At 39.2% G+C, this 20,214-nt stretch overlaps 2 protein-coding genes across 5 annotated transcripts in view; one reads left to right on the plus strand and one right to left on the minus strand.

Annotated features, from left to right (window-relative positions):
- Positions 1–6,805, plus strand: part of PLPP1 (phospholipid phosphatase 1) — a 68,710-nt gene extending 61,905 nt beyond the window's left edge. For all 4 annotated transcript variants that reach the window (XM_075137451.1, XM_075137450.1, XM_075137452.1 and 1 more), the window contains 2 exons: positions 3,865–4,041; positions 6,351–6,805. In XM_075137451.1, the coding sequence (XP_074993552.1) occupies positions 3,865–4,041; positions 6,351–6,476 (303 nt within the window). In that variant the 3' untranslated portion in view covers positions 6,477–6,805. The remainder of the gene's footprint in view (positions 1–3,864; positions 4,042–6,350) is intronic.
- Positions 6,683–20,214, minus strand: part of MTREX (Mtr4 exosome RNA helicase) — a 47,172-nt gene continuing 33,640 nt past the window's right edge. Inside the window, exons 19-27 of the mRNA XM_075137448.1 lie at positions 17,950–18,078; positions 16,689–16,799; positions 16,168–16,356; positions 14,875–15,038; positions 13,372–13,477; positions 12,093–12,149; positions 11,557–11,719; positions 7,304–7,408; positions 6,683–6,934 (exon numbers count right to left, since the gene is read on the minus strand). Of these exons, the coding sequence (XP_074993549.1) occupies positions 6,882–6,934; positions 7,304–7,408; positions 11,557–11,719; positions 12,093–12,149; positions 13,372–13,477; positions 14,875–15,038; positions 16,168–16,356; positions 16,689–16,799; positions 17,950–18,078 (1,077 nt within the window). The 3' untranslated portion in view covers positions 6,683–6,881. The remainder of the gene's footprint in view (positions 6,935–7,303; positions 7,409–11,556; positions 11,720–12,092; positions 12,150–13,371; positions 13,478–14,874; positions 15,039–16,167; positions 16,357–16,688; positions 16,800–17,949; positions 18,079–20,214) is intronic.

A 20,214-nucleotide genomic window follows, 5' to 3' on the forward strand; every position in this document is an offset into this window, starting at 1 on the left:
CTGAGGAGTTCTAAGTATTGAAACTAAATATTTTAAATAAGACCTGGCTTAGTGGAGTGAGTAGGTTTTGGTAGATTTTTTAAAAATAATTTTGTGTCCTTAAGGTGGGGATGTGAGATCTTAGCTGTTAGGAAATGATCTTCTGAAGTCTCATGGTTATACCTCCAAAAGTCCATCTAGGAAATAAAAGTCACTGTACTTTAAAATTAGGTAGGCAGGCATGTGTGTATGTGTATTAATGCTGCTTTGTGGAAGAGCAAATACTTGAAAGCTATGCTAGAAACATTAAGAGTAGCAAATAATTCTCCAGTTGCAGAGACCCTTCCATTCATGTCTGTGGCTTCTTGCAAGAAGCCACAAAGTGGCTGTGAGCTTCTCTTCATTCCTGTGTGTATTTTTAGAAATGAAGTACTAGACCATAGATTAAGAAAAAACTTGTGTTCAGGATGTGTGTGGTGTAGAGAACATATTTTCATTATGGAGTAAGCATTAGCTAGTAGGGGGAAAAAGTCGGAGATTATTTAATCTCATCACAAGAAAGTTTTTATGAAATCTATTTGTGCATTTTAAAAGAACAAGCAAAACAAACGTGAGAAACAGCAGGATAGAGGAGTAAAGAGAAGTAAATCATAGCTGAATGGTACTACTGAACAATCAGACAGCTGCTCAGAAACAGGATAGCAGGGAAGCTAGCATGGTCGAATAGCTGTCACTGGCAGGAGCGTGTTGCTACCAGAACAGCTCTGGATGCTCCTACTGCGTCCATAGGCTCACAAATGCATTTCTCAGCAACAAGGGAAATGCTGGTAAGGGGCATTACAGTAGTACTAACCAGGTAACGTTTCCTCAAGTTCCTGCTGCTTCCATAGATGACAAGTTTTACTCGTAAAGCTTACTCCTTTCTAGCAAAGAGACTTGGGTAGGGAGACAGGCAGGGATTCGTTTGTTTCCCTTCTTTAAGCCTGTGCTGTAAAGGACTTCAAAGAGGAGCAAAAGAACCTGACGCATGCTGTGTGTATTGGGAGGGGTTCTGTAAACGGTCTGAAGTCATTGCCCTCTGGTAGTCAATGGGGTCAAAATACCAGTAAGTGTTAATGCAGCGTAACACCAAGACATCTCTATATTGTGCATATAATGCTATATAAGGACTAATACTACATAAAGGACTCTTGGGCATACTTCTGGTATCAGCCTTGGTTTATATTGGAATTATAAGGCAAAAGCTCCTTCCTCTGGCTGTTTTATTTTCCTGTGTGGTCCTGCTGGCCTGTTTCAGCCCAGGCATGTCGCTGTTGTCTTTCTAAGAGGGAGTCGTGGTAGTAGGAAGAATGCTTGCAGGGGAGCATGACTGCCTGAGCCTATTAAAAGCAGTGTCAGTTTGAAGTTACCTGCTTAAAAATAACACGGAATCTGCAATTGCAGCAGCTGGTTAATAAGCAATTACTCTCAACCGAACAAAAAAACCCACAAAAAACCAATTGTAACCAGAAGAACAGCTGCTACTTCTGAAATTAAACACAGCAGTGATCAGTCACGCTGACACTCATCTGTGGTATGATTTCTCACCCTAGTTTTAGAATAATGTAAATCTATCTGCTGGTAGAAGGTGCAAGAAGGGTTTCAGGCCTTTCCTGTACAGCTACTGGCATTGCTGGTGTGAAGAAGCACCTAGAATTGACGAAGCCTGTAGCCAACTGCACGTGTTCCGCAGGTGATAAAGCAGCTCCAGATCTTCTCTATGACTGGAGATTATTCTCTTAGTACGGAAATTAAGTCTTCAAATAGATGTTAAATCCAAGTTTCTTGTTGGATGCTTTGTCAAGCAGAAAGAAAATCTGAGTACGTGCTGTGTAAGGGAGATGATTCAAACACTGTTGGTCATCTGGTGTTGTGGACTGGCATCTTTCCAAGTTTTTGTGTGGCTTGCCTCATTTTCTTCCTCTGTTCAGAAGTAAACCTGGTTTCCCACCTATCTGCAGTTGCATAACCCTTTTTCTTTCTAATACGACTATACATCTTTGCCAACTACCAGAAATGCTTACATGGAAAAAACTTTTATTACAGCAAGGTATTTTTAGCTGCCTTAAGCAGAATTTAGTGGGAATAGGGAAAGAGGAAAGAACAGCCAGTATCGAATCATCAGCCAGCTCCCTTCAGGCTACCAGTATGTGCTCCTTAGACCCACCTCTGCTCCATTTGGCACCCAGGTAGTGTTCTGGTCTACTGTTGGTAAATGCAGAAGTAGTATTAATATAAGACCATTAAAACAGCTTTTGTTAAAAGAACTGTGTGATAGCTACTTTTTGAAGCGGCTAAACAATATTTTCCCTAGTGGTGAAATTAAGGTCCCCAGAAATATGCAGTGCCCACCACTCCAGGGGGGAAAAATTATTTTCCAGTTCAGGCTTAGTTGTAGCTTCTTCAGAGCCCAATTTCGCCATGACCTTGGTATTAAAGAAAGCCGGTGTTGGATAGGGTTGATCTTTTTGATGCTCCATTTATAGCTGAAAAAGTCAGCATGCCAACATTATGATGTAAGTTACTCAGAGAAACCAACCAAACATTCCCCAAATGTTTAACTTTGGAAAGTAGCACCTTTGCATCTGCAGTGTGTGCTCTATGCCTGTATTTACATTGTAAATGTAATGCTTCTAAAAGGTAGCCATGGCTTTTGAAGTTGGCAATGGAGGGATTTACCAGAAGTCTAGTGTGGTGTCTTAGTGCCTGAAGCCTGTGTTTTAGGTAGCTTCTAAGATTTCGCAAGACTGTCAATTAAGGTTTTGTATTCGACCTGAAGTTCCTAGATGGTACTGAAAAGACATACTTGAAATGTGAAATATAACTTCCAACTGTATTGTTCTGCTCCGTAAATACGGTAACTATTGTGCCTCTTTTGGTGACAGGATCAAGTTCCAGAATAAATTCAATGATGTTTACAGGGTGGATTTGGAGAAGCTCCTCTTATAGCTGAAATAAAGAGGTCTCTGTCCTACACAGACCAGAAAAGGAGACACAAGCAGGGTCTTAGATTAGGTGAGAAAGTAATAGAATACAATACTGTGAATTTGAGATAACACATCGAAAGCATAGATATGCACAACATAAATAGAGCTGAGGGGAGAGAAAAAGTATGGAACTGCACAGATCCGTTTGCTTACCAGAGTAGTTACGTGGTTAATATGCCCCTAAAAAGGACTAGGAACACAGGGAGCTCAGTGAAATACACCAGTGACAACTGAGGAATGTGATCCTGGATGTTATCAATCATTGTATGGAGTTAGTTCTGATGCTTAACTATAGCTGGAATATTATGCTAAAAGTTGGTAATACTAAAGGTGACTGGAATTGAGAATAAAGTTAAAAAGTTGTCAGCTCTATGTATAGCATATGTAAACTTTACTCAAGATGTTAATGGTCTCCCTGCTCAGAGCAAGATGGGTCTCGGCTGTATTTGGAGGACTGTAAATTTGGATGGTTGCCAGCTTTTTTTTTTTGTACCTGTCGTTAATGCAGGAGTAAAATACTGGTTTGACTTCCACTGGATTCTTTCTAAGCCTTAAGTGGCTCTGGTATTACCAGAACCTTTATCCTGAAAACAGTCATTTGTCATATTGGCGCAAATACAGCAAGTATGTAGATGATGGTGTTATGTAGTTTTATATAAAACATAGAGACCAACACTGACTATCAGATTCTGCCTTAGCATACTTGTGAGAGTAGAGCACTTGGAACATTTGTGGACATTATCACGTCTGAACACGAATTTCAACTCAATTCTTTGAACAGACCAAACCAATTTTACACCATTATTGTTTCTGTATTATTTACTGCATTTTATAATGATTTTTTTCCTTCTCCTTTTAGCTTTACCTTCAGGCCAGAATGAAAGGAGACTGGGCAAGACTTGTACGTCCTACTCTACAATTTGGTCTTATTGCTGCATCTATCTATGTGGGTCTCTCACGTGTTTCTGATTACAAGCATCACTGGAGTGATGTTTTAACAGGACTCATTCAGGGAGCATTGGTAGCTGTGCTCATTGTAAGTCATTCGGGGGGGAGGGGGGGGAGGGGCGAGGGGCGGGGCAGGGAGTGTGGGGGGGTGTGGGGGTGTCTGTGTGCGCACACACACACAGATTTTATAAGCAGTGCCGCAGCATTGCAGGCTGCATTCAGAGGAAAGCAGACCTGTCTTCCCAGTGCTTTGAAAATTGCTGGAGAGGGAGATAACTCCTTGAACTGGGTGTAGCAATAGTACTTGGGGGAGTGAGGCAGACTCTGGGCCAATGACGAGATAAGTGGCTGTTTCAGCTGTTAGACAACAATAAATTGTCCCTGCCCAAGGGCTTTTCAAGTAACTGAAATGGAAAACCGTGTGGGCCTCTGTATAACCATGCCTTTTGCTTCTAGCCAAGTTCTAAATCTCAAGTACAATGGCAGAGGAGAACTGTATACGAGGTAAGCAGGGAAAAAAAAGGCCTTTAAGGATAAGGACAGCATGAAAACATCTGCCTCTGCCAGCTTATACAGCCTGTTTTTCCAGTCCAATGGGAAACGGAAACAGTTCACCATTTCTTGTGTGCATTTTGAGTGCTAAAAGGGTGTTCACAACAAGCAGCACGTGATGTAGCTGTACTGAGGAGTGAAAAGCTATCCCAAGGAACTGGGAATCAGCCAAACTTGGAGCTGCAGGCCTGGTTGCCTTAGTGGCCGCAGTTGTGTTGGCTGTCACCAGAGTGCTATGGTTGATTCACCCATGGGAAGGGACAGATCAGAGAGACTTCTGGTTCAGAGACATAAGCTAATTTTGGTCATGCTGAGGAATTCAGTTGCCAAGAACTGAGGCTCACCTGGAAGAACCACCTCCAAGATAAAAGTCTTTCTCAGCTGAAAGTCAGAAGGGTATGGTTCATTTCAAGACAAAGCTTTGTTTACTTGTTGCAATCAGTCATCAAAACAAATCTCGGAACAGCTCTGGGGAACCCTACATACTGCATTAGCTGTTATTAAATGGCTGCGTGTTGACTAAAATATAATCCTACCCCTCATTTTTGTACAATCTCTTTTTCTAAGAAAAGGAGTGCAGAGAATGAGAAAAGAGCTTGAGGCCACTTTTATTAGGAAAACAAGTTTAGTGAAGGGTGTTGGATGATTGAGAGGATATCTTAGAGATGCTTGGTAATACAAGCATGAGTACAGGCTGGCATTACAGTGAACAGAGTTGAAAGGTAAGGAAATTATTTTTAAAAATAAAACCCCCCAAACAAAATCTTTATCTGAAAGAACTGAAGCGTTGACCTCCAGAAACAGAAAGCTGAGGTAAGAGCGTGCTGGGGCAGCAACTGCAAAAGGAGCACTAAATTGAGTTGAGTGAACTCAGCATTAAGTGGAAGCTGGAACTCATCTGGTATGCAGTTGGAGCAGCATGCTGGGTCATCAGCCAGCCCCCAGTATGGAAGATGGTTCCTCCCGCTGCCCTAAACGGTGTTCTGCAGTTCTCAGGCTTGCAGTGGGAGGGGAGGAGGTGGTGTAGGAAGGGAAGGGAAGGGATCATGAGGGAAGGCTTCTCATTTATTGCACTTTGTGCAGCACTGTACCCAGCACGTACTAGTATGACTACTAGTATGACTCGGTGAGGTGGGCAGCGGGAAGAGAGCAAGCTGCAGACTTAGATCAACGCACCTGACTCGTAGTCAGTAGCTGTGAAGGAAGTGAGGGGGTATGTTCAAAGGAATGCAGGAAAGGATAATGTAGGTGGAGTTGGCCTTACAGCTGCTGGAGCTGTAGGTGAGATCCATGTGTTGGGGAGGGAGCTGCTGTGAACCTTGCCAAGGAGAGGAATCCAAGCTTGGTTTAACCAGCTTTTAAAGAAATGCAAGTGAGATAATAGTTACTAACTATTGAACCCTCTTCCTCAGCTAAAGCACAAGCTCTCCTGTCCTCTTCTAAATAAATTACAGCATAAATTTAACCACATGTGTGATGGTGGGCCCTCAGCTCCTTTATTTAGGGGTCTTCAAACTATGGCTATTGTAATGAAGCAGTGCCTGATGGGGCAGTTAGTGCAGTTAGTTAGCACACAAGCCTTGAATTTAAGCAACAATTAAACAACACTGATTAGCCACTGATTGTTTAAGTGGTCAATGGGATGGGGGTAATAGCTGGAGAAAAAAAGCTATTGAAAGAACAGATGCCAGAATTTTATGAGAACTTCCTAGCAATTTTCTAATGTTTTAATCTGCTTAAGCTTTTTATTAGTTCTGATCATGGCATTTACCTTCTGCAAAAGCATTTACCCATTGTTCTGAAGACTTAGAAGTGCGGAAGCTTAACACTAATTTGTTCACTTAGGTTGTGTATGTGTCTGACTTCTTCAAAGCGAGAGGATGTACATTTCAACCAAAAGAAGATTCCCATACAACCCTACATGAGACTCCAACAAATGGAAATCACTTTGGCAGCAATCATCAACCATGAAGAAAGACCCACCTCACCTGTCTTGCTCTCTGAAAGGAAAACAATTTCACAAGTCTAACTATGTAATATAAGTAAATGCCTTTAAGGGACTGCTGCTGCTTTTGGATGCTCACTTTACCTGTATATAGCAACATCTACCACACTTACTGTATATCTAAAGTTTAAATTTCTGTTGGTTCAAGCTCTTGCTTAGAAGAAAAAAGCTATTCAAATTGTAAATTTTTATTGAAAACACGGTAACAGTTATCTTACATACACTGCTGTTTGTACATGCCTTGTTGAAACAACTGTGGTTTAAATACACACCATTAAAAGAAATAATGACTTGAGATGGAAGTAGCATGTGAAGCTGATGAACTTACTCCATAATGTGAATCTAGCACTGTTTTTAGAAGATGCCTTCTGTTACAGGTAAAGGCTTGCAGCAAACACAATATCTCTCTTGATTTTTGTAATCCCTATTAAAAAGGAAAACCATATTAAAATCTAGCAGTCATAACTGACACAATTGCTATTTTAATTACAGTTACAGGCACGTAATACTTTGCAGTAGAGAAAGTGTTACAAGTCTTAAATGGAAGTCATTGTACATCCATTTTCAGTCACAAACTTGGTTAATCTGTCAGTATGCATCAAAACACTACCTTTTTAAATCTAACTTTGTTACATAGATGTTACCTGGAAACAGAGCAATGATGCTGTTTACCATGAAGTCAATACCAGAAGCTTACATTACCAAATCATTCACCCCACCCTGCCCTACCTCCAACTTTCCTTTCATACGCTTCCTAGAATTACTTCTTATACTGGGGAAGTGAAATACATACCCTCTGCAAACTTATTTTCCAACTCTGTGTTTCCAATGGCTTTTGCAGCCTGGCACATCTGCCGAAGCAATTCTTCTAGCCTTCTCATGCAGCGAATTATGCTACCTGTAAAAAAAGAGTGAGGGAAAACTTTGTATCCCCTGCCACAACTGAATAATTCAGTTGCTTGAGCCCACTTTGGACCAAAGCGATAGTTACTTCTCCAACCCTGTTCAATTTACCTAGAGGCCAATGGTAAGAGCTGCCGTATGTCTTAAGCTTGGTTCCTGTTTAACAGTAAATTTCCCCATCAGGCATTTCCTTGAAGCTACGTCCAAATGCTTGTCCTGTTCTTGTTTTCTTCTACTGTCTTCACAGCCTCTAACTAATATTTAGTCAGAGGTCCGTCTTTCAAGTATTTGTTAAGACTTCCCTCAAAAACCATACAGGTTTGGGGGATTCACATGTTCACCACACGTAGGTTTTGGGGTGAAGGTGTGTTTATTTGTGTATTCTTTTGATAGCCCTGAGTTCGTCAGTAAGTTGTCTACCTTACTACTCCTGTGCCACTCAAGTCTATGGACCACTCTACCACTCAATCACCTGCTTACAGTAATGCATACAAGCTCAGTCTTGACACAGCCCCCACACTGTAACCTGGTACCCGCTGTGGTTTGTAACGCATTCATCTCCTCCTTTCACTTACTTCTCAGCTTGGCCCAAGTCACGGTAACAAGTTTCACAAAATGACCCCAACGCTTATGCTCTTCTAGCAGCATGCAAACGGTATGCTGTTGGTCGTTTCCTCCAGCATCCTCTCACACCTACAGTCAAAATTACTGTATGCAAAATAACTGTCATAGGGTAAATATGGGATGAAGGGATTGAGAGCAGCCCTGCTAGAAAGACTTGGGGGTGCTGGTGGATGAAAAGCTGGACACGAGCCAGCAATGTGCGCTCGCAGCCCAGAAGGCCAACCGTATCCTGGGCTGCATCAAAAGCAGCATGGCCAGCAGATCGAGGGAGGTGATTCTGCCCCTCTGCTCTGCTCTGGTGAGACCCCACCTGGGGTACTGCATCCAGCTCTGGAGTCCTCAGCACAAGAAAGACATGGACCTGTCAGAGCAGGTCCAGAGGAGGGCCACAAAAATGATCGGGGGGATGGAACACCTCTCCTATGAAGAAAGGCTGGGAGAGTTGGGGTTGTTCAGCCTGGAGAAGAGAAGGCTCCGGGGAGACCTTACTGCAGCCTTTCGGTACTCAAAGGGGGCTTTAAGTATTGAAAGATGGGGACAGACTTTTTAATAGGGCTTGTAGTGACAGGACAAGGGGTAATGGTTTTAAACTAAAATGGATTCAGGGTAGATATAAGGAAGAAATTTTTTACAGTGAGGGTGCTGCAACACTGGAACAGGTTGCCCAGAGAGGTGGTAGATGCCCCATCCCTGGAAACATTCAAGGTCAGGTTGGACGGGGCTCTGAGCAACCTGATCTAGTTGAAGATGTCCCTGCTCATTGCAGGGGAGTTAGACTAGTTCAATGAAGTACTAGCTCTAGACAAGGCATAATATCTGCAGAAAAAGTGTCCATATGAAAAGAGCATTCTACAAAGCTGTTGGGAAAGTGAGAAGTTAAGTAAACCAACATTTCTCTTCTAAAAACCACTCACACTGTACCAGTAGGCCATGTCAGTTTCTACAGTAAGAATAGGCTGTGTGAGGGCAGCAGTCTGTAAAACCTATTGCAGTGACATGAGATGAAAAAAAGCCATAGGCAGTCTATTGCACACAAAGCACAAAGCCAAAGCAAGTGAAGTGCAGGCAGCTCCCCTGAGCATGGCCACGCTGCGTTGTGGCAGGCCCCAGCTCAGCTCTAAGATCCTGCTTGTCTCCATTTACAACCCTGACAGCCGTTCCAGGGAATATTCATTTACAGGCAGTGTAGCTGGGGTTGTTGCAAACATACTTTTTTTGTGCAAGAAAAAAATTTGCATTTTTGGAATAAATGACTATTGTCTATACTCACTTCCACAAAACAAAATAGTCCATCTGCAACTGATTAATAGGATACTTAGCTCAGTTTACCATTCTTCCCTACAGCTTTAAAAAGCTGCTCCAATTTCTATTTCTTCCCAACACACACATTTCAGCTCAATGACAACTCATTTTCATCAGCCAATCAGCACTGCTCCAATCTGTGGCAAGCACACTTGCTCCTGGAGCGCTCGGGCTTATGCTGCAACCTGAACAGGCAGCCCTTCACTGACCACAACTACAAGCTTTCACACTACTCTTAACTGCACCCAAAATGGGTTTCAGATAGATAGCAGAACACCATCTATCTTTAGGCACGTGGGCATGGAAGCATGCCATCGACTCAAGATTTCTGTCTAGAAAAGTTCTGCTAGTGACTGTTAGCCTGGCTGGCAGCACAAAATTGAACATTAGTTTCTCACTCAGGAAGAGCACAGTCTTTCAGAAAGCACTTTTAGTAACTTTGCGGGGTGGGGGGTGATGAGTAACTAGTTTAAAAAAAGTGGTGGCTTCCAACGCACTCTCTAATGGCTGGACAATTTTGTGCCTCCTTACTAAAACTGGTGCACAACAGTGAAGTTGGGACTCCCTGCAATAGCAGCAACTCAGTATTGCTAATTCCGCATTGCCCAAAAGAGGAAGAGGAAAATACACGTCCTTTTAGAGCTTTAATGAGGTATCGTGCTGTACCTCACGGTAACGACCTCTATCAAAACTAAGACAGGAAGCGCTAATTCCTAAAATGAAAATTTGTACTTAAAATCAAAATAAGGACGCTGTGGGTTTTGGTTTGTGTTTTGTTGTTTGGCTGGGTTTTAGGGTTTTTTTGTATTCTGGTTTTTAATTTCTTTGAAATCACTATAGCAACTTGGCTAACCAGGGCAAACTCCCCTGGGATTTAGCAACACCACATTGCATTTAAGGTAAGAGTAACTGACAGTGGACGTCTGAAGTGCTTTCCTTCTGTTTGGATAATGCACAGAAAACCAGCCCTATTAAAAGTTAATGGACGACTCACGCGTCAGCCCCTGCCACAGAGCTGAACTTCTCCAAATAGGCCCGTAAGATCTCATTTTGAGGGAGCTAGCACTGTTGACTAGGACAAAGTTGAGCGACCAGCCTTAGCTAGCCCGAATATGGTAAAGGGAAAACATTAGTGCCCTGTGTATTCTGAACAGACAAGCGCCAACGTAAAAACATAAGCCAGGATGCCTCTACAGCAGATGTAAGGCTCAGACGTTCATTGCAATAGGAGGAATCTGCTGAATGCAGAATCAAAGACTGCCAGGATTCCTGTTGCTCGCAGGCAACCTGCTTTAGAAAGTTCCTGGGTCTATGCATTGGTTTACAGAAGCACATGAATTTCTTTGTTTTAAGGGCTCCCATTTCAACTGTGTACACACAAACAGGACAACGGCATGTGAGAGAGGCAAGACAATGGTGACAGTAACAACTTCAGAAAAGGATTTTCAAGTATCAGTCATTACACACAGACTTGTCAGACTGGTGCACCCATCCTACTGTTCTTCACAACTTTCAACATAACTGGTAAAAGACAAAATTAGGTTTGTCATTCTGGTTTGACTTTCAGGTGGATGGTTTGTCTTTTTACAAAGTATCCAGGCTTTAAGTCATCCTACTTTCAAAATAATGAAAACTAAGTATTCCTCCTCAAGGGGCAGTTTCTAGTACTCCAATTTTAGGAACCAAATTAACCCAGGTGACAGGTTACATCTAGCCTTTTCAAATATCTGCATTGCACTGCTGTGATGAACCATCCAAAACAGCGACTTGGTTACCACCTCTCACTTCTGTCATCATTAAGACAGCAGGAGGAACCTTCAATTTACCAAGTAAATAAAAAACCGTAATGAAGATAAGCGCAAGAGCTGTACTTTTTCATGGCAAGCATTTGGAACATGGTGTTTCTCCGTTTAACTAGCAAAGGTCAGCATTACTTTTTGTTGCAATACTTGGGATTTCTGAGTTTTATACTAAGTTTTTAAAATGTAGAGATATCCCTTTTAAGAAGTCCTCTATAGATTCTAAATTATAAACAGTGTAACTATAAATTAACATATATAGTAAACAAATTTTTTCCCACTTAGTTTCAGCCATGCAGATACTTGAATACATCTGAGTTAATAAATTTTGTGATCTATTATAAGGTTATTCAGAATTACCATTCCACGTTATGGAATTACCATCTCACACCTCCTAAAGAAGAACTCATTAACATACCTTCAAAGACATCAGTCATTTTGCAGATATGAGCAAAGTTAGCTCCATTTGCCCATGTATATACAACATCCATTAGGTTGGGTCTGAAAGAATTTAAGTAATTTTCTTCATCAATTTCCAGTTTTGCTTCTGCTGACACCTTGGCAATTCTTTTTGCACACTCCTTTAAAAAAAAATTTTAAATTTATAATATGCTTAAACAGATTAAGTCTTTAACCAATAGAAAGACTTGCATATTACTAGGTACTGCACACAGGATGGGGTTTCCTTTTTAGTGTGAAATTATTCACAATCAGAAAGTAACCACTTTTTACATTAAGTCTGCCTGCGCTAACAACTCACGGTGTAGTATGCAAGCTTATAAAAGTTTTTAAAGGCGTGTTCTAAATTAGCATAAAGATTTCTTGCAAACAAGATAACCCATTATTATGCACTGCAAAACCACATGCAGTGCCAGCCAAATTCACTGATGAACCAAAATCAAGTCTTCACCGTGTGCTTATTATACTCAGGCAGATTTCTAATGGACAGATTACCTGCATTTGCCGAAGTGGTCCTGCCAACTGCTCTGTCAATTTTGGCATTTCACTGGACTGAAAAAGAAGACATTAAATAATCTCATGCGCTCCCATACATTTGCTCTACACCAAATTTAATGCAAAAATAGAAGTTCAATCCGTGCTAGTGCCATCCTAAATTACTCCAATGACTTCTCAAACCTGTTATCAGACACTAAAATTTACTGAATTCCCCAAGTACTTGTTCCTCCAATTAAAACAGAAAACGAAATCTTTCTGACCAGTATGCCACCAGTAAAAAAAAGCAGGTGAAAAAAAGCACCTGCTTTCTGAATACTTCCAATATTCCCTCTATTTAGCTGTTCCAAAATGCTGATCATTTACTACTTTAACTGTTACAAGCTTTTTCTTAAGAATATAAAAAGCAAATGCTTTTAATAACTTAAACATCAATGGTTATGTATAAATATATGGCTATTCAAATAGAGCAACATTTTTATGTCCCTCCTGTTTAGATCCAAGTACTATTGTTCAGTGAACCACAATATTCTAACTAGCAATGGCTTACCTTGGTATCCCTTCTATACCAAAAGTAATTCATTAGCATCTGCTGCTAATGTGCTTTCCACATTTAGAATCAACCTGAGTGATTATTGCTAGCTATCTGCAGTAATGCTTCATAAGTTTAATTTTGCTGTATTTTCCTGATGATGCTAAACTTCTATACCAACAGCATCTGGTATTAAATGCCCATGGTTTTGCTTTTAATGACACATGGTCTGTTTTTAACAGCTCTTTTGGTATCAATTCCACGTGGTACTGCCATTTCCATCAATAGGTCAAGGGTACCGTCCAAATAACATAACATGGGCATGTCTCAGAGTTAAAGATACCCCCACTGAGAATGTAGGAGCAGATATTCTTATGCCTTTTTTGAAATAATCATTCCTCATTTTAAATTATAAGGATGTGTGTGTATACATACATAAATACAAGCACTTATGCCGAGAATCTATTAATATTGCTTCATTGCATGAGGAGGAAACAGTTGTAGATTCATTACATGGACTGCAATTTCACACAACCTTCGGCATGTCACTCATGAGGAAAGACATTTTAGCACTGAAGCTGCAATGCTTTTGGTAAGTTCAGTGAGAGTTCATGTCAAACACCTTAGGAAAGGATAAAAAATGTGCAATGGCTTGGACTGTTATGATGAATTTCTGGAACTGAATTATAAATAATACTGTTGGTAGACAGGAATGTCTAGAATTCATGAATTGAAGAAGTAACTCACGTTCTCTTGAAATACGAAACAGCTTAGTAGTGCAGTTGCCTGTTCTGCAGATAAGTCATTGAAGAGACCATTGAACATCATTTCTGTTAAGAGTAGTTCATCAGCACTAAAATAAAGAGAAAGAGAAGAAAGCTTAAGGAAAAAGACTTACTGAAATGTAATTTTAAAATGAAGTACTATTAATCTGTTTTGTGAAGCAACTGGATACAGATAAGAAACAATAGCTTCTTAATTTTTCTTACGGGAACACCAAATGCTAATATATTAGCTTTTTAAGGGGGATGTAATTAGTAAGAGAGTGAGACAGTATTTTAAAGAAACTAAAAGCTCTTACTGACCTACAAAGAATCTTTCCTGATAGTTCATAAAAGTTAGTATTAACAGTTGCTTTAGTCAGTTTTTATCAGAGAGGACATCAAGAAATGGAAAAGAACCAGAGAATCAGGCAACTTAGAAGGACTAAAAGTGGTACTGCTGCTGCTCAAAAAAGATTCAACTGGATATTTCCAAGATACTGAAAAGAGGAACAAACTTACTTCAACTTACTTGTAGAATACAGACTTAATCATGAATTATAAAAGGAAGTGCATGATGTTGATACAAAATCCAAACATACTATTTGGATAAAACGTCAAATTGTTGCTAAGATTATACCTTTATTTTTGGAGTTTATCAGACAGATGCATAGGATGGGGGGAAAAAAGTAGATTTTTTTACAAAGAAAAGTGTAACTCCTCAGCAAACAGTTCCTGAAAGTCAGGAAGTTGATAAAATTCTGAGTCAGCTTCCCCATTTGCTATCAAATTTTGCAGGGGAAAAAAGCTATTAGATATCAAACAAATATAGGCAGCATCTTTCAAACTCTCTGTTAAGGCAAGGAGTAAGCAGTCACTGTAACTTTTAAAAATACACAATTCTACCAAAATCTGAGTTACACTCTGAAGTACTAAAGTCTGATTCGTGAGTTTCCGTAGAATCTTTACAATATGTTTCAATATATATGTACCCGCTAAATGTATTACAGTAAAATATATATCACTTCCACAGATTTGTTCCAACAGCCCTATGGAAGCAATTAAGCTGTATTCCAAATTTGCCAGTGACTTGATAATTGCTGACAATCACCATTACACCCTTGTTTGTGGGTGATTCTGTACTAAGAGTCCTGGGAACTGGAACCAAAGAACTGAGACCATCCTCTCATGTAATGTACAATATTAAATGAAAACACACACCATTGCCTAAGCTATATAAGAAAATAGCCACTGTTTTGGCACTTTCATGTCCACGTTTTAGTTTTAAAATGTATTGTATTTTGTCCTTAAGTTGCTATCTTTACTGCTTCAATCAGTGTATTCCCTTTATGACACAGATCACATAGTCTCTGAAGAATCTATCTTCTAAAGGTCTCAGAACTTTAAAATATAAACATGACAGTAATTTCAGCAAGGACAGTAAAGTGAGTATTCATGACAATAATCACTTCGCACAGAAACCAATTACCTGCTGATTTCACAAGCGACCCGTCCTTTCATCTCAATAACATCTGAAGATGTGGCAAACCCCAGTCTTCTCAAAACACGCTTGCGGCATTTGAGTTCATCCATTTGTAAGACAGTTCTGGCTTTTTTCAGTTCTCGCTTTGCTGCTTTAATATCCATAGCAATCTGGGGGGTCAGAAGGAGAGAAATTACATGTTGCAGGTTTAACAGATGCAACCGTTTTAAAGACATTGTTTAATTTACATGAAGGCCTCAGAACCAACGGTATATGGACATACTAGTTAACACTGACTCATCTAACGCTAAGAGGAAGGTTTAAAACAAATAATTTAAAAAAAAAAAAAAAAAAGCTCCATTCACCCATAGGAAACTCTGGCAAGTTTGGGAAGTTAATCTATTTACCCAGAGAAGGAAAAAAACCCAACCAGCCCACACCAAAAAAACACAGAAGGTATCTTTGGTTGAGAAAGGAGCACTCATCTTCTGAGACCTGTACTAAGTCTCAGCTAACCAATTATTCAATCAAATGTAACCCAAAGGCATTATTTCCTGCTACTAGAGCTTCTCCCATGTCTTCTAGTTTATCGCAGTCACTGCTAACATCCTGACAGCGTTGCGTACAGTGCAGACACCCTCGCAGCAGTCTGGTTGGTCCATCAGGTCTTACAACATGCAACTTTGTGCTGCCCGTACCAGAACTACCTCACTTCTGGTAAGCGACTGCTGGAGAACCTGTTTTCTGGAGCAGCATAGAAACATGAGAGCTGTTTTTGCACGCAACCAGTTTCAGTCTAGCAGGGTATGACGCTATACAAAATAAGTGTATTGCTGCCAGGCTGGGAGTCAGCTCAGGAAGCAGCAGCACAATGATTTGTATGGTACACTCCCCAAGCTAATAAGCCCCATCAATTCAACTTAGCTCTGCACAAGCATATTAAAAATGATCAGTTTCAATTATCTCTGAAGACTTTATCTACACTGTATTGTGCTATGCCTATTCAGTGAAAAAGACTCTAGTGGCACCTCTGTAACCTTCTAATCCCTGATGACTTTTTCTGAAGAGTTTTCTTTTCAGATGTATTTCCCATCGGTATCAATCAAGGGCATACCTCCAACTCAGCCAGTTTGTTAGTGAGATTCAATAATTTTACTGTATTTGAAAAGGATTATTTGGTCTTACTAATTTAAAACGGATTATTTGGGCTTTGCAAATAAAAAGAAAAGCAAGTAAGAAGGGAACTATTACTGTCTCTCTCTTCAGCTAAATGTACAGTGTTTTGTTTTGTATTTTTACCTGTGCTTTTTTTTCACAAAGTTTGTATACGGTTTCCAAGTTGGGATCATTATGAAGAGGATGTGAATACATCCTATGTTCAAATGCCTCTACTTTTTGGATTACTTTTTTCAGTCCTTGATCTTTGATGCCCATGTCATCAATAGGGTCTAGTAATGGTACTCCATCAGGAAATCGCTTCTGTACTTCCTAAAAGGAAAAAAAAGAATAAATTTTTTTTTCTAAGATTACTAACAGTAAAATAAACTATACTTTTACAAATCAGCTGACACAACTATAGGAACACAGAAGGCAGTAGTGTAAGTTTGCTATGTGATGTTTCAGAAGTTTTCAAAATTAGTTTAAAAAGACGGTTGACAGGGAGAAACAATTGACATACATTGTGGCTTCCAAACCCTTTTAAGAATAAGGCTGAAGATGTGACACAAGCTTTAGACAAATTTCTTTAGAACAGGTTGTCTTGGGTTCAAGAGTACCTCACTAATCAGAGTACAGAGCTTACACAGCCTAGTGGAACTTACTTGTATAGATTTTAACACACTTTGCCTGTTGTCAACAGGCCTCAAGTCTTTTGGTATGTAAAGTCGGACACTGCTGATAGCTGAGAGAAGATGTACCAAAACAGGAACAACCTATCAAAGAGAGTGCAGCAGCTGATAAATCAGTAAAAAATATATTTATTATTACTGTTCCATAGCAAAACTTCACAAAGGAAAAGGAAAATTGACACAAGGACACAACAGTGTGTAAAGGAATATCAGGAAGCAGGAAAATGTGGGTAATGAGATAAAGTATTAATAAAGAATAAAAGTAAGTTTGTCCAAATGGGAAAATTCTGTATTCGGTTATATCTGGAGAGAGGCCACAAGTGGAAAAAAAAATTTTCAGTTTTTCTATTACCTTGCCTCTTATCTACTGGAATACGTCTTATGATCCAAACCAGACAAATTATTGTCACATATTTAACTAGGAATGCTAACAATAGAGAAAATCAAATCAGCAAATACACATTCATAAGTATTAAAACCATGAAGACACAATGAAGAATCAATACTGTATCTCAAGCTTTAAATGAACTTCATGAAAAAAACGTGGACAAATTAAACAACTGTCTGAGATCTGAAAATTATAATTGCTTGTCTTGATATAGGGTTTCAAACTGAAAATTTTAAATAATGCAAATGTTTTTACTAAAAGTTTCAATTTAATTTTAGAATGAGATAGCCTCGCAAAGCTTTCTCTGAAAAAGAGAAAGAAATTAAAAAAGAATTCTCTTCCCAGAGACAGAAGATAATGCTAAGCAAAGCATCTGCCAAAATTTATTACTCAAGGATTATAAAAATTCTAACTAAATTCTCAAATCTAGTAGAACAAATCCACATTACCCACAAAATCCTGCACAAGTATCCAAGCAAAAAACAGCTTATAGACACTTACTTAGCTGCAGATTTTATCACATATGTAGGTCATTTTCATAACTTTGTTTACATCACTGCTATTATCTTTTATCTATTGATTTGAAATATGTAACACAACAGTAACTAAGTTTCAAAGCACTTCTTATATGGTAACAAATTCACTCAAGTATTTTGTTCACACTTGAAAGTTTTCTCTTCAGTGCAATCATCAACTGTTTAAGTAAGCAAAGTTAGGGGTACAGCTCCTTCCTCTTCCTTAATGCATCGATGAATCCCTCTTTTACCACAGTTTGCAAATGCTTTGGCAATAGAATCTTTGAGAACATTTATAAGAAACTATTGAGAATAAACAAGTGTAACAAACCTGCATCTCTCCTTTCTCGTCAGGTCTGGCTGGCTTTGCAGCCTCAGTAGCAGAATTTTTCAGACTCTCTCTGCTGCAGTGCAGTAGCACTTCAACTACATATAATGGGTCCAATTCACCAGAATTTGGCTGTTGAGGGCACCGAAAAAACAGGTTATTTTAAAATACCAGCAAGAATAGAAGGACAAAGCATGATTTTATTCAATATTGAAGGTATGAAATGAGCTACTGCTTTTCACAGAGTATCAGCTCAGCGATGCAGTATATTCTAAAAACTACTGAATCAGTATTGATTGAAAGATGCCTCACGCAGAAAAACACACTTGAGAAAACTACCCTTTCCCCATCCTCCCTTGGCAGTGTAGCCTAAAGTCTACTTGCAGCTTTAGGTGCTTCTGCGTTTTCTTCTAGACATAGCTCTTTCAAAGTAAGCCAACATCTGTTGTAACTGTAATGCAAAATATTTGCATCATGCTAGCAGTACTGAACTTTGCCTTTTTTTTAAAAAGAAACAAAATTTAGGGAATCTTTTTCATTTGCAGGTTTGCAAGTTCAAGTTTTTCCCCACAATAAAGACCACAGAAATATCTTTCAAGCGTAACAGCTTGTATCTGCAGCAAACAGGAAGCTGCATCTTGCACGCCACATCTTTATACACCCCAAACTGCACACATAACATCTGATATTCATCTAAAGAATACAAACATGCAGATATGGTGGTTAAGGACTATTGTTCACAAAGCCATAACCTTTATTATACAGTGCTTTAGAAAAACCTGACGTTAGTTATTTGACTGGATCAATATGCACTAAGGTTGCTCAAATACACTCCTACTATAAGCAAATATTTTTATGGATTTGAATAGAACTAAGTTATAGGCCTAACACTGAAGACAGACGTCATCTTTTAAAATACTATGTGCAAGCTTCTCTGCTTCCAAATACAAGAGAGAGAGAAAGAGAGAACAGTCTTTTCAAAATCCTGTGTTAACTCAGTTCAGTTTTACTGAGTTCATGACAAATCTACAACATACTATTTTCTTTCACTGCATGCAAAGCAGGGTGGAACCAGTGAGCATTTCTAAGAGATTCTCAGAAGTACTACAAGAAACTGCCATAGTAAACTAAACCAAAAAACTGGGTTATCCTGTCCTACAAGATACATAATTTCTTCAAGAAATGCAGTTGCTTGGTGGGGAAGAAACTGTTCCACTGAATTCTATACTGCATTTGCAGAAAGCACTCACAGCAACGTTCAAGACCCATACCACTACTGCCCTCTGAATTAGAATTTTAAAATAATATCCACATATACCAAATCAGCATCCAGCCAAAGCCATGGAAAGCATAATGCTGACTGAATGAAGAAGAGACTAAACTCATAGCTGCACATATATGCTACAGAAAATACTAGAATTGGAGATGTCTAGAAAATTATGACAGGAAAAAAATATTTCTATCAGTAACTGTATTGTAAACCTACCAATAAAGCAGGAATATAAATGTCATTAACATTTGCTGTTAATATCACTCTCTGTAAGTTTACGTATACCAATGGCTTTTAGACAATGCTGACCAGATGTGACTTAATCTAGAACTGCTTTTTGAATGTGTAGTGTTTCCTTCAGTGGGTTTCCTACAACATTTTAGGAAATAAACCCTTGAACAGGAACAACCATGTTTTTATATGCAAAAGTAAAGAGAGACTCCAACACCCTGTAAAAATTTGTTAGTCACAGACATCTCTGTAATTTCAAGTTTGAATGATCCTTTGATTCATGCTGCATCAATTCACATGATTCAAGGATAAAAATCGGCCCTCTTTGGCAGAATATTGCGTGATCAGGTGTATTCCAAGGATTTTAGATTTGTCCTGAAACATTTATTATTTCATATGCCTGGAAACAAAACAAGATAAGACAGCGGATCATATCTGCAAATCAAGAAACATGGCACAGATAACAAATTCAGTTTCCCAGTAACATCAGACTCACTGAAAATTTTATGACCATGACATGGCACTAAAAACGATGTTTATGTAGTAAACGTTATAAATAAACATGAACAGGTAAGTACATAAATTTAAGTTGAATATATAAGGATTATAATCATCTAAACACGGAAGACCAAATTGCAGCATCTCAAATTTTAGTAACAATAACTGTTAACAGAAAAGATTTGATGTCTAGAATCAGGGATCAGATGACAATATGGATTATAAACAGCACAACAATAAAACTAGCATACTGGTGGCACAATCTAGTG

Source organism: Calonectris borealis, chromosome Z (genome assembly GCF_964195595.1).
Source record: "Calonectris borealis chromosome Z, bCalBor7.hap1.2, whole genome shotgun sequence".
NCBI classification, from domain to species: Eukaryota; Metazoa; Chordata; class Aves; order Procellariiformes; family Procellariidae; genus Calonectris; species Calonectris borealis.